The 14,824-nt window shown below is 33.8% G+C and overlaps 1 protein-coding gene across 1 annotated transcript; it reads left to right on the top strand.

Annotated features, from left to right (window-relative positions):
- The first annotated feature begins 3,801 nt into the window (after positions 1–3,801).
- On the top strand, positions 3,802–6,563 carry LOC123271751. The gene is made up of 2 exons (XM_044738149.1): positions 3,802–4,230; positions 4,339–6,563. Exon 2 carries the CDS (start codon positions 5,076–5,078, stop codon positions 6,561–6,563), a length of 1,488 nt encoding a protein of 495 aa, XP_044594084.1. The 5' UTR covers positions 3,802–4,230; positions 4,339–5,075.
- The last annotated feature ends 8,261 nt before the right edge of the window (positions 6,564–14,824 follow it).

Here is a 14,824-nt window from a genome sequence, read left to right as displayed (position 1 = left end):
AAATAGGTTTGTTTCTTTTCACTGATATCAATTATCGAATTTCCTAACTGCTTATTACCGCTAAACGCCAAAGCTCCGACTATAATCTTTTGAAAATTGCACGACTCATAATGCGTAGCATTAGAAAACCCTGTTTAAAAATATTGATTGAAAAGAATTGAAAATGATGAAATTCGAATTCTTTTCAATAATTTCAATTCTTTTCATTGTATATATAGATATACAGTTTGCATGGAGTGACCGCTTCTCAATTATTTTCAATCACTATTTTTAACCAGGGAATGTTCAAGGATGTATAATGTTATAAAAGTTATAAATGAACGTCATGAGGCGTGCACTTTTGGATTTTTTAATTTTTTTTCCCAACCTTTAATTGCAGCCATGATATTTCGGTTCAAACCCAGGCGTTGAGGCGCATTTTTATTTATTTTGCTGGCCCCTCCTTGGAAGTTACTTCGCAGCAAAACTTCTTCAGGAAACAATGACTTTACCAGCGATTTACCCATACTATGGAACGTGTCCCTACTATTCGCCGTATCCCACTGGTTGCGAGAAACAAACACATTTGATCCAGCATGGCCGATTTCAACCTGAAAAAATAGTCAGGATAGCTTCATAGGACCTCACTATGTAGAGATTTAGTGTAAACTCGATTTTCGGAAATCAGGATAGAATTAATGATTTCTCAATTTTAGAAAATTTTCAATTTTCTTAGAGGGAATTTAAAAAAAAAGTTCGAAAAGCGGTTGACCCTGCAAGTTATCCCCACAACTTCCCGCTTATCTACTCTTGAAATGCGCTAAAGTAAGCTTAGAAGTATATTATAGAGCTTTGCGAGCTCAAAAAATCGACATCGATGATTTTTGAGCTCGAAGAGCTCAAAAATTATTTTAGACTTTTCACAACAGCGATATTTGACGAAAAAAATTGACCGATTTTAATTTCTACAACGTTATTTGACGTAGTTTTTTGAGTACTCAAAATGGTGTCCGAGGTAATAAATTGATTAGTCATAAAACTTCAAAGTTATGTTAAAAAAACCTTTTTTTGGCAAATTTTTAAAAAGCCATAACTTTTTAGTGCGTCGTTTCATGACGATATTCAAGGCGGCAATCGGCGCAGTTTTTTGAGTTCTAAAAATAATATTCTGAGTGTAAAATCGATTAATCAAAAAGTCTCTAAGTTATTCTAAAAAAACACTTTTATCCAAATTTTTTGACAACGATATTTCACGAACAAATTGACCGATTTTGTATTTCGAAACGGCAATTAGCAGAGCTAATTAGTTTTTGGAATCAATCGGTACAACCGTTCAAAAGTTATTCCAAAAATCGATTTTTCAAAATTTTTATTTTTGAGATTTCACAAAATCTATCGGTTCAAATCCTATGGAAAATCTAAGCCTAGTGACGACCTTTCGAATGCCGCAAGTCCCGTTTCGATCGGTCAAGCCATTCAAATGCTATGAGAGGTCTTCGTAAGACCTTAAAACGTGGAGATCTGGTGATAACTCGATTTTCGAGAATCGGGGTGAAACCAACATCTTTATGAGTTTTTTTTTAATTTTCAATATTTAGAGGTAAATTATAAATTTTTTTTTAACTCCCCGCTATAAAAATTGAAAATGTTCAATGCTTTGAATTTTTATTTTCAGTCCGATTTTTTTTTTTTTTTTGAAATTGCATCAGTCTTCCCGTTTTAAAGTATCAGAAGTTATTTCTGTGGATAACACTCACTTGCGCATTGGGATCCTGCGGAGGATTTTGAATCCCAACTTGGCGTTGAAGGATTTCAGTTTGAGATGCTTTAATGTTTCGTACTTCAGCAACCAAGAGATCTAACGTTCGCTTAATAGCTTGATTATCTGAAATAAATTTAATAAAAATTACTCAATCAAATTCAAGAATACATAAAGTAATTTGAAGTTTTCAGTGTAGCTTAGAAATTGAATGGTTATCTTGAGACTTTTTGGAAAATTAATGTAAGATATTTTCAAATTTTCTTCAGGAGAAGTAACTTTAGGGTCCGGTAAAAATTAAAAATTTGAATTTTGACAAAGATCTGACACGTAATGTTAATTTCAAGTGAAAATTTTGAAAAAACTAGTGAAATTATTTTTTAATTGTCCGAAAGAGTAATTAATTTGAAGTCCAACTTTGCTAGAAAATATTTTTTGGTGCTTCCCTCATCACGTGATCAGAGTCGTTAATAGTTTTCCGCTCACAGCGTTGTCATTTTAAGAATAAACCTCTTCTGTCACATATGTATGATCTAAGAACACTGTATCATCAAAAAGCATTGCAGCTATGTAATAATAAACAGTTTTAGAGCCAATTTAAGTAAAAATTTTTAGATCTTAAGCCTAAAGCACTCAAAAATAGCAAAAAGTCTCAAAGGCAACCCGCATAATCAACTGATTTCCAGATTTTTGGAGGTTAAACATGAAATAATTATTTATATTCTAAAAGAAGACATACCACGATGTATCTGCTGATTTAAAATTTGATCCTGATTGACACCTACAATTTCTTCCTCAACCACTGCAACTTCCAAGTCTGGATTCTCTTCCTCAATTCTTGGAACTTCCAAGTCTGGATTTTCTTCCTCAACCCTTGGAACTTCCAAGCCTGCATTCCCAGCGCCGTTTTCATTTTCTTCGATGACAGTATCTTTCGTCTTCTCATTCTTCTTCTTCTTCTTCTTCTTCTTTCCAGATGAATCCTACAAATTTAACCAATTATTTTTTCAATTCTTTAAAAATGGAGGTTAAATATTATAATATAGGAAACTATAAGAAACAACAAAATAATTTCAAAGCAAAACTAAATTTATCTATTAGAGCAATCGACTAATTTTTTGGGTCAATTAAGGTATTACCCTTGCCAGAGGCGTTTTCTTAGGAATTTTTTAAAAATTTGACATAATAATATTCATATAATTCTGCATCGATTGGCGCAAATTGAAATTTTTTGACTATCTAGTTTCAGAGATATTTAATTTCAAAGTTTGAATTTTTGGAGGAGGTTATGCACTATGATATACCGGATACCGAAAATTTTACTCGTATATTACATTATTACTAAGAAACTTTTCCTAAGATTTTCATAAAAAACTAAACTACCATTAAAAAACAACTATTATTTGTTTTTTTTAAACTTCCATTGATGGTTACTATCTAGATTTTGAAATATTATTAAAAAATAAGGACATTATTCAAAAATTACCATGAGTAAAAGTGAGTAAGGAATAGCAAGTGAGAAAGACAACAGTAGCCTAAACTATACCAAAATTTACTCTTACTATAGGTCACGAGGATAATACCTTAAAGGACTAATAAACAAATAAATCATTGAAAGTTACTGGAATCTCGGACTGCACACCATCGGAATCAATAAGGGCATCGCCCAAAGTCCTCTTCACCGGATTTTTCAAATTGTTCCGAATCGTTTCGAGGGTACGTTCGGGTCGTAACGGTGAGATAATACCTTCCAAGATCGCCAACTCTCTTTCCAAAGAATTTAGGCTCCCTGTCAAACGTTAAAAACATTATTATCGTATTTTAAAAAATCTCGTGCACTGAATGGAAGAAACTTACCCAACAGTGATAATAAACGCGTTAATTGTGTATAAAATATGAAAATTTACTTACGAGAAACCATGACTACACGAGCGTCGAAACACTTCCAGCCTTTCTTCGGCTTCTTATTTTTCGAACTCTCACGCCATTCGATCACATATGACACGTCCTCATCCACCGATTCAAACGTAGATGGGTCGAAATCAAAGATCCAATCGACTGGGACACCTGCCGTGTACGTGAGATCATACTCACCTCCTATCCATTGTACTAGCGCAAGCAATGGTATTTTGGGTGCAGACATACCAATTAGGATGAAAAAATTATTTTGTAAAGGATAAATTTAGAGGATGGAGTGTAAATATAAAATATTTCTAAGCAGATCAATGACAGCTTGAAAATTTAAATATTTATTGACATCGAGCGTCACTTTATTTTTAACAAACTGACGTTAGCTCTAGATTCTAAAAATTAAATTAATCAAACATTCTCAACACAAGAAAACAATGACTCGATCAATTCAATAAAAAAATGAAAAAAATAAAAAGAAAACATCCCCGAGGACCGTACAAGCAGTACAATTTATTCAACAGCACCAGAAAGATCCCTACAAGAACGAAGTATGACTGGCGAAGAAGGCATCTAGCAAAGCAGTAGGTTTAAATAATTAAGAATATGTGTCAACCGTTAGGGCGGACTGAATTTTTCTTTTAATGAATCAATCGGAACATAAATTTACTATTTTAAAATATACTTTACAGCCTCAAACAAATCTCTCAAGGAGAATCGAGCTCTACAGCATGCGAAAAGGATGTTACCATAAGTGATTTAATGACCTGCGATGACGTCATGAGTTCCATTCCTGATTGCGAATTACCAGCAGAGAATACAGCTGTCAAAGTGAGGATTCAAAAACTAATAATTTAAAACATCCATTCCGTGATACTGGTAAAATTAGCAAAAGATCCCAGCGAGATCAATCGAAGATCTCTAAAAAATCATTGGATAATCCCAGTCAAATCAACCTATCATCTTCCAGGTTTCAATAGCTAAACTTCCTGGGATCAATAGCTAATCTTGCTGGAATCAACACCTAATTTTACTGAGACCAATGGTTGATCACCATGAAATGATTGGATGATCATTTCTGGATGGTTAGCTGATCTTCCTGTGATCACTGGGTAATAGTTTAACAATCATCCCTTGCGGATTAATGGGTGGTCTTCTTACCCAGATGATTTTTATTTAATCTGTGTTATTTTTCTTTTAATTTACTAAGTTTAATAGAGTTTCCGCCGACTATTCATATTATAGCCTGTGTTTTTTTCAATTTAAGGATTCTGAGCAATCGGATTGCAGTATCTTCGACATCAATCAGATTGAGATCGTCCTTCCTAACCCTGACGTCTCAAATATCACTGTTCCACTTACTCAGCGTTCTACGTCCACGAGTGGAAAAGAGATCCCACGAAGTCAACTCATTAAAAATTTGTTAGTTATGGCTATAAAATGGCGACGCAACACTACTTATACTGTTGCTCAAGATATTTTGAACTTGCTTAATATTTCATGTGTTTCTGGTTCACCGCGATCATCCAAATATTATTGGAAACTCCTCATCGATCAGTACTCACAAAATATCTCGACACACTTCATTTGTGAACAATGTCACGAGTATCTTGGCACGGATAATAACATTCTCGTCAGGTGTCGCTACTGTCATTCAAAAATCGACCGCAAGTCCAACAACGGTTCATTTCTTTATCTGTCCTTGACTGACCAACTTCGAGAAGTTTTTGAAATGACTGATGCCCATCACTTGTACTCCAAAAGTCGTCAAAAACGATCCCCATACGCTGTTGAAGACCTGTTTGATGGCAAAGCTTACAAGAAAGTTATGGTTAGTGATGACCTTATTTCCATCAACTTTAACGTCGACGGTGCGCCAATTTTCGAAAGCTCCAATACTTCCGCATACCCTGTGTTGTCCACGATTAACGAGCTGAGTCCATGCGAACGACGGAATCATGTTTTAATGTGTAGTGTTTGGTTTGGCACCGGAAAACCTAAGAACATGAACTCTTACCTAACTCCATTCGTGCATGAAGCAAAGAAGCTGTACGAAGAGGGATTCACATACACTTACAACGGTCAAATTCACAAAAAACGCGTAGTTACATTGATGGGCATATGTGATTCAGTCGCCAGGCCACTCGTGCAATGTACTACTCAGTTTAATGGTAAATATGGCTGTGGATTGTGCTTGCATCCTGGAGAATCCATTGAGAAGGGTCGAGGATTCGCTAGAGTTTACCCTGCTATTGACGGCGATTTTTTTGGTGATGGCTTGCGAACGCATCAGGAAACACTTGTTCACGCTCAGGCGACAAAAAAGAAAGAAAGAAAAGGGATCAAGAAGGAATCTATCTTGTGTGACATACCAATGTATGATATAATTACAAATATAGACGTTGACTGGATGCACTGCGTTGCACTGGGCGTGTGTCGCCAGTTTGCAAATCTTTGGTTTGATTCTACGAATTCGGGCGAGGCATTCTATTTCGGAAACGTACTTGACGAAGTAGATTCCTGGATTCTCTCCCTTTCTCCAACAAGCGACTTTTCCAGAATTCCTAAAGGTTTAAAAGAACGGGGACACATGAAAGCTCATGAGTGGGTGATCTTCCTGCTTGCTTACAGCCTTCCGGTTCTAAATATCTTCTTTCCTGCTAAATATGTGAAGCATTGGGCTTTATTGGTCGACGGGATCGCAATTCTGACTAAGAAGTCGATCATGAAGTCCGAAATCGTGTATGCTGACAAATGCTTGAAAGAATTCCTGGTGGGGGTTGAGTCGTTGTATGGCAAAAAGTATGTGAGCTTCAATGTTCATCTTCTGGCACATTTAGGAAGGAGTGTAGAGAATTGGGGACCGCTGTTCACGCACAGTGCGTTCATTTACGAGGATTTCAATCAAAAGTATTGAAAATTCTGTTAAAAGTCCGAACGGAGTGTCCATTCAAATCTGCGACTCGTTTAGACTCAAATGTGTCATAGACAGATTGAAGATTCTATGCCGAAATGAGTTAACCAATGACCAGAGCCAGTTCCTTGAAAAACTGATAAACAAGAAAACAAAACCGACTTCCAATTTGGAGCTAGGGAATTGCAAAGTGTTGGGGAAAGCTACAATTTTGAACAAACTGGGTGAAAACGACAGTCTTGTGCTTAGAAAGTTGGGCGTTTACACTGATGACAGCACAACAATTTACAGCTGGAAACGATGCATCATGAACAATGAAATTATAACCAGCGAAAAGTACAATCAGGAAAAAAAACGAAAAAACTACACAGTTATTTTAAAAAACGGTCAGATTATTGAAATAACAAAATTCATCGGAATAAAACACCATGACAAGACGAACGCTTACTTACTTGGACGACATTATGCACTGAAGAAACAACCAATCATGAAAGACCGAAGACTAGACCACCTGATTGTATTGAATGACAGGGTGAACCAACTGACTGCGGTACACACTGAAATGGTAGCGCAAAGGGTTATGATCATGGGCGTTATGGAAGGGCAATACGTTGCATACATACATTTTTGCAGTTCAGAAATGTTACAATAATGGCAACTGGATATGTGTCGGTGTAAATAATTGTATATAGTTAAGAAATAAACGTTAATGAAATGTCACAAAACAATAATAGACCATGAAATTTGAAATTCTAACCTAACATTCTTCCAACAGCTGCTGATCAGATCCAGTGTTCTCTTCCCGGTCTCTCGTCTACCAGCTAACCCTCGAAATCCCTTTAAATTTAAGATCCTAACCTAACATTCGTCCAACAACTGCTGATCAGATCCAGTGTTCGCTTCCCGGTCTCTCGTCTACCAGCTAACCCTTGAAATTCCTTTAAATTTAAGATCCTAACCTAACATACGTCCAACAACTGCTGATCAGATCCAGTGTTCTCTTTCCGGTCTCTCGTCTACCAGCTAACCCTTGAAATCCCTCTAAATTTAAGATCCTAACCTAACATACGTCCAACAACTGCTGATCAGATCCAGTGTTCCCTCTCCGGTCTCTCGTCTACCAGCTAACCCTTGAAATTCCTTTAAATTTAAGATCCTAACCTAACATACGTCCAACAACTGCTGATCAGATCCAGTGTTCCCTTTCCGGTCTCTCGTCTACCAGCTAACCCTTGAAATTCCTTTAAATTTAAGATCCTAACCTAACATACGTCCAACAACTGCTGATCAGATCCAGTGTTCCCTTTCTGGTCTATCGTCTACCAGCTAACCGTTGAAATCCCTCTAAATTTAAGATTCTAAATAACAGTAACATGGGGAAACCACAGAAAAAACCCATGTTAGTACAGTCAGAGCTGGGTTAAGCCTACAGTGATCGATAGGAATCTCTTCTTTATCGACCACTGGAGCATTAGCTCCCTCTCCTAGTGTGCAGAGATCCCTTGCACTAGCCAACATCGACTAAGCGGTCAGCCATCCAAGTACTGAGCACGCTTAATGCTGCTTAACATGTATAATCGCCCGAGTCAGACGTGTGCTGCACGGCTATCTCTGCCACTTTATATATGTTACATATATTTTCGCATATATTTTTCACATATGTATTGTTCCATGCGGGAAACCCAGGGATATTCTAGGGAAATTCTTGTTCAATAGACTCGAGTAAGTCTTGTTGAATGATTTCTTCGGAAAACTTTCCGATTTCTGCTGCAGTTTTGGATACTGAATCTTAATTACTTGTCCTGTTCAAGAATTGCCTGCTTCTTTGCAAAGAGCTGGTTCAAGTATTTTCCGCAAGTGTCTGCTACAATATCAATATTACTAGGGTAATATAGATGTGGTCAGTCGACATAGAACTCCGACATCCAATTGTACAAAAAAAACCTCTTTGATAACAAAGACAGCTTTAATTCAAATTCTAGTTTCGGAGTAGTCGATTTTTGGTTCTGTTTCCGCCATCGAGAAATTTTTAAAATTCATTTACCAATGACTTGCGCGACAAATTCTCGTGTATGCTTGTCTATTTATTACTCTTTAAAAGTCACGTGACTTTTGTAAACACACAAAACTGAAATATATTTTTTTATACACAAAAAATATAATGTATCATATATTGTTGACAATATATATTCTATTATACATGGCGATATTATAAAAAAATATATTGCTAAAAATGTATGCTTTAATGTAGATTAATTATTATATTAACGTATAATTGCGTAATATACGTTTACTGTATATGTTGTATATGCATTGTAATCATATACTTACCTATATTCTTCACGTATATTATTTTATATCTTTTATCATATAATTTAATTTGTATAAAGATGATATACTTTAATTATATCGAAAAAATACATCAAATCATATAGTTAATTTCGCCGAATATATTACACCTTATTTACAATATATTTTGCGATATATTTTTAACATATATTTTATTTTCATACGGGTGGTCCGTTGATTCTGTAAACGTGCTTCGTGCTCTTCTTCCGTTTCATTTCTTCGAGATTCTTTTTGTTTCCACCGTTTCGCTGCAGAACTGGCCAAATCTCCTCCTCTCTTACGTCTGGGCATTGTATTCTATAAAATATAAATTAAATAAACATTTTATAGATAATTATTTTGTAACGGAAACGTGGGGTACGTTGAGACAAAAAAAAATATATTTAACCTTCAAGCGGTCGAGCGATATTTTGTTTACGGCCAAAAGTATATAGAAGGCATCAATTCGACGCCGCGCGACTTTTTGAAGGTTAAGAAAATTACAATTTAAAGAAAAAAAACCATTAGAATTAATTAAACACTATTAAAAATACTCACATTTGAAATTTCACGATAAAAACCCACAAATAACTTTTTTCTATTTCGTTTCAAAATCGAGAGTTAATTAAACACACTATTAAAAATACTCACACGTGATACTTCTAAATAAAGGCTCACAGATAACTTCTCTTCTTTTCGTTTTGAAATCGCTCGTTTCGCTGTTCAAATTAAACTAACTCTGGTGAGCGACACCGGGCTGTTATATATTCAGAGAGCTAGGCTCTAGAATATTCGAGAAAATTTGAAAATATTTTCTCTCTCACACCTTCTAGAGTATTCTGGTCATTATCGTCCGCCATAATAAAAGGTTCTATAGCGGTAGCATTTGTAGTAAAAGCGCGAAATTTAAAAACCTAAATTTTTTAATGTTTTGAGAACTAATTTGGATAACTAAAATTATGTCGCTTTAACTCCAAAATATAAGTTAGCTAATGACGTATAAATACACAAAATTTAATAACTTTATTATAGCAACAAATTAAATTTAAGACTTTATTGAAATTGGAATTTTAAATTTCGTGTCACTACTACACATGCTACAATTGCTCGCAACGCTTTTGGAAATGCAACCCAAACAATCGTTGTCCTGAATGAAGTTCAAATATTCGATAACAGATGGCGCCACTATACTTAATTTCCAAATTGTAGGGTTGGAAAGTTCCTTATATCTTTAGAAACACGCCCTTTAGATTAAAACGGGAACTTTCTAGCTTCTGTAGCGGTAGCGTATGTAGTAAAGGCGCGAAATTTAAAAACCTAAATTTTTAAATATTTTGAGAACTAATTTGGATAACTAAAATTATGTCGCTTTAACTCCAAAATATAAGTTAGCTAATGACGTATAAGTACACAAAATTTAATAACTTTTTTATAGCAACAAATTAAATTTAAGACTTTATTGAAATTGGAATTTTAAATTTCGTGTCACTACTACACATGCTACAATTGCTCGCAACGCTTTTGGAAATGCAACCCAAACAATCGTTGTCCTGAATGAAGTTCAAATATTCAATAACAGATGGCGCCACTATACTTAATTTCCAAGTTGTAGGGTTGGAAAGTTCCTTATATCTTTAGAAACACGCCCTTTAGATTAAAACGGGAACTTTCTAGCTTCTGTAGCGGTAGCGTATGTAGTAAAGGCGCGAAATTTAAAAACCTAAATTTTTAAATATTTTGAGAACTAATTTGGATAACTAAAATTATGTCGCTTTAACTCCAAAATATACGTTAAATAATGATGTATAAATACACAAAATTTAACAACTTTATTATAGTAACAAATGAAATTTAAGATTTTATTGAAATTGGAATTTTAAATTTCGCGCCACTACTATACATGCTGCAATAGCTCACAACTATGGAGACTATACACTATGACTATTGGAGTGTATAGTCTCCATAGTTGTCTTGAACGAAGTTCAAATATTCGATAACAGATGGCGCCACTGCACTTAATTTCCAAGTTGAAGGGTCGGGAAGTCCCTTATATCTTTAAAAACATGCCCTTTAGATTAAAACGGGAACTTTCTTGTTCGAGGGGGGATAAAGGGCTATCACACCACATAAGTCCCTTTATCGTGTCGGGACTCCTTTTTAAGTTTTATCGGCACGCACATTTTATCGACTTAGTTTTATTATATATATAGATATAGCAGGGAATGCTTTGACTATACTTAGGCTAACTAAGTTACTCAGGACTTAGTTCGGCTGAACAAGCTCATTGAAAAACTTTTTCAAAATAACGGCATTAATTTAAAAAATCATCAAAACTAGACAAATAATTGCTCAAATTGAAGATGATTAAATGAAATTTAAGTTAAATTAAATAGTTTTATCTACCTTTAACATCTGGAAAATTATTTCCATAAAGTATACGAAATTCAAAATTTTATAAAAATAAAACTAATTTTCGAACACCCACAACTCGTAAACTAACCGGCCGATTTTGCTCATCTTCAAACTTGATCTTGGTATTGATCCACAGGATGAGTCTAAAAAATTTCATAACGATCGGTTGAGAACTGTGGGCGCAATCCTGTTGATATGGCGTGTTATATCATATATATAGTGTACACTAGGGTGTGCCAAAATGTAACTCCCGTGGAGAACCTTTTAAAATTGGAATTTTGAGTTCCGCTTTTAATACGGGCTGTGTTTGGGCATTACCTAAGATATTTTAGGGGGAGACGATGTTTTTGATTTTTTAACAGAAGCTTAGTTTGGGCGTTTCCGGTGAAAATTCAAAATTTGGCCGGAAATGCCCAATTAAATCTCCTGGTAAAAATCCTATAAATTATCAAATACATCGTCTCCCCCCAAGATATCTTAGGAAATGCCCAAACATAGTCCCTGTTAAAAGCGGAACCCAAAATTCCAATTTCAAAAGGTTCTCCACGGGAGTTACATTTTGGCACACCCTAGTGTACACTCTATATAACGACACTGAAAGAACCGTGCATTTTATGGCGTTATAGAGTTGTCGTTAAATGGAGATAAGAAAAATTTGGAAAACGGTTGTTTATAATAAAATATAATTTTCGTGTAGTTTTGAGCTCTCCGAGCTCAAAAGTGTGATAGAAGTTTAATAAAAAAATATTTTTGGAATTTTCAAACCGCAATAATTTTTGAATAAATAGACCGATTTTCATGGGGTTGGCGGCATTCTACGCAGTTTTTTGAATTCTATAATATATTTTCAAACGCAAATTGATCAGACTGGAAATTTTGGTGTAATTCGAAAAAAACACTTTTTTTCGATTTCTTCCGTCAACGATAACTCACGAACGAATCAGCCGATTTTGACCGACTTGGTGGCGATTGACGTGGATTTTCGATGTTAAGGGCTGATTAGTTTTTAGAATTGATCAGTCAAGCCGTTTGAAAGGTAATAAAAAAAACGACATTTGAAAAATTTTTTTTCGCAGTTTTTTTAAGATTTCTCAAAATGTATCGGTCCGAATCGGTCCAACTTGTTTCCAAAATCCAAGTTTAGTCGAGCCCTTTCGAATGGCACCAACCGCGATCAAATCGGCCAAGCCGTTCAAAAGTTATGAGAGGTTTACATACATACATACATACATACACACACACACACACACATACAGACACCATCGCAGGAATAGTCAGGGAAGCTTCCTAGGACCTGAAAACATCGAGATCTGATGAAAATTCGATTTTCGAAGAACGGGGTAAAAACAATAACTTCCCGATTTTTGAAAATTTTCAATTTTCTTAGAGGGAAGTTAAAAATAATTTAACGGAGCTAAGGCTTCAGGGTCTAAAATTTTGGTAAATAACTAAAAAAATAATAATCTCTCGAAGAGCTCAAAAGCATAGAAAAGCTGTCTCTTTAAGTTCAGAGAGCTCAAAATAACACACAAATTGTATTTTTGAGGTCGGAGAGCTCAAAAAAATCATTAGTGCAATTTTAAGTACCTAGGTATGCAATTAGCGGAAAGTTGCACGGATGGCCCTTCAGGGTCTACCGTTTTTCTAATTTTTTTTTTTATAAAGAGGTGTACAAATTTATTTGTACAATTTTTTTGTTGAATATTTCATGAAAAGTCATAAATTTTATATTAACATTATTATATCGGGACTTAGATTGACTTGGGTGTAAAATTTACATAAAAAATAAAACAATCTATTTAATTTAATTTTTCCCTGTATGACGTTTAGAAAACCTAACGATAAAAAATCAAATTTCTAAAAGTTGATTAACTCATTACGAAATTTGAAATCAATTAACACCTATATTGCTGAATAGATTTTTTAATTGTTAATTAACAATTTTTTTAAACAAATAAAAAAATTAAAAAAAAAAAAGTTCTCCATAAGACAGGATATCTTCACAATTGATAAAATTTTTAATCGTTTAATATCTACATTGTGGAAAAAAATTTTTAATTGTTAACTAACTATTTTTTTAAACAAATAGAAAAATAGGAAAATTTTCTTAAAAAAAGTTTATCCACACGATAGGATATCTTCACGATTCATGAAATTCTGAATCGTTTGATACCTACATTGCAGAAACAAGTTTTTAATTATTCACTAACAATTTTTTTTAACAAATGGAAAAATTAAAAAAAAAATTAGGAAAACGGTTGACCCTAAAGGCCATCTCTGCAACTTCCCGCTAATTTCGTTAATACCTGGGTTCCTAAAATTGCATCTATATACGAAGATTTTGAGCTCTTCATGAGAAAAATCAAATTTCTGAAAGTTGATTAACTCATTTGGAAATTTGGAATCAATTCATACCTATATTGCCGAATCGATTTTTTAATTGTTAACTAACTATTTTTTCAAACAAATAGAAATATTAAAAAAAAAAAGTTCACACGATAAGATATTTTTACGATTCATGAAATTTCGAATCGATTGATACCAATATTGTGGAATCGATTTTTTAATTGTTAACTAACTATTTTTTTAAACAAATAGAGAAATTATTTCAAAAAACAGTTTGTCCACACCATAGGATATCTTTACGATTCATGAAATTTTGAAACGTTTGATACCTACATTGTGGAAACAAATTTTTAATTATTAACTAACTATTTTTTTAAACAAATAGTAAAATTAAAAAAAAAAAAAATTTATCCACACGATAGGATATCTTTACAATTCATGAAATTCTAAATCGTTTGATACCTACACTGTGAAAACAAAATTTTAATTGTTAACTAACTATTTTTTTAAACAAATAGAAAAATTTAAAAAAAAAACGTTCTCCACACGATAGGATATCTTTACGATTTATGAAATTCTGAATCGTTTGATGCCTACATTGTCGATTTGATTTTTTAAAAGTTTAACTTATTTTATTATAAAAAAAAAAATTAGTTAACATTTTAAAAATCGATCTTTTGTCGATAGGTTTTCTGGACGATTCATGAAATTTGGAATCGATTGATACCTATATTATGGGATCGATTTTTTTAAAGTTAATTAAGACTTAGAAAAAAACAAAAAGTTACAAAATAGAAATAACTCCGAGTTTCTGAGCGGCCGCTTACTATTGTTATTATTTGCCTCAAATTATAATTATTTCCCCCATTTTTATCTGACAACGGTTTAAGGGGAATGGCGCACGTGCACTGTCTCGGATCGGGGATCGGACATCGAGTCCCCGTAGAGATCATATTTTTTTAAACTTGTAAACTAAATTTTCGCACTAAAAAAATTTTTTTTTCAAAATTTTTTTTTTTCATATCGATTCTCTGTTGCAGGGAAAATTTTAATATGAAAAAAAAATAATTTTTTTCTAATTCTAACTATTTTTTAATGCAGAAATTCAAAAAACTAAAAATTATTCAAATAAATTCAAAAAAATTTTTTTGAGCTTAGCTGATTTTTTTGCTTATAGA

The sequence above is a fragment of the Cotesia glomerata genome, linkage group LG9 (assembly GCF_020080835.1).
Source record: "Cotesia glomerata isolate CgM1 linkage group LG9, MPM_Cglom_v2.3, whole genome shotgun sequence".
Taxonomy (NCBI): Eukaryota; Metazoa; Arthropoda; class Insecta; order Hymenoptera; family Braconidae; genus Cotesia; species Cotesia glomerata.
This window is presented reverse-complemented; position numbering and strand designations above follow the sequence as displayed.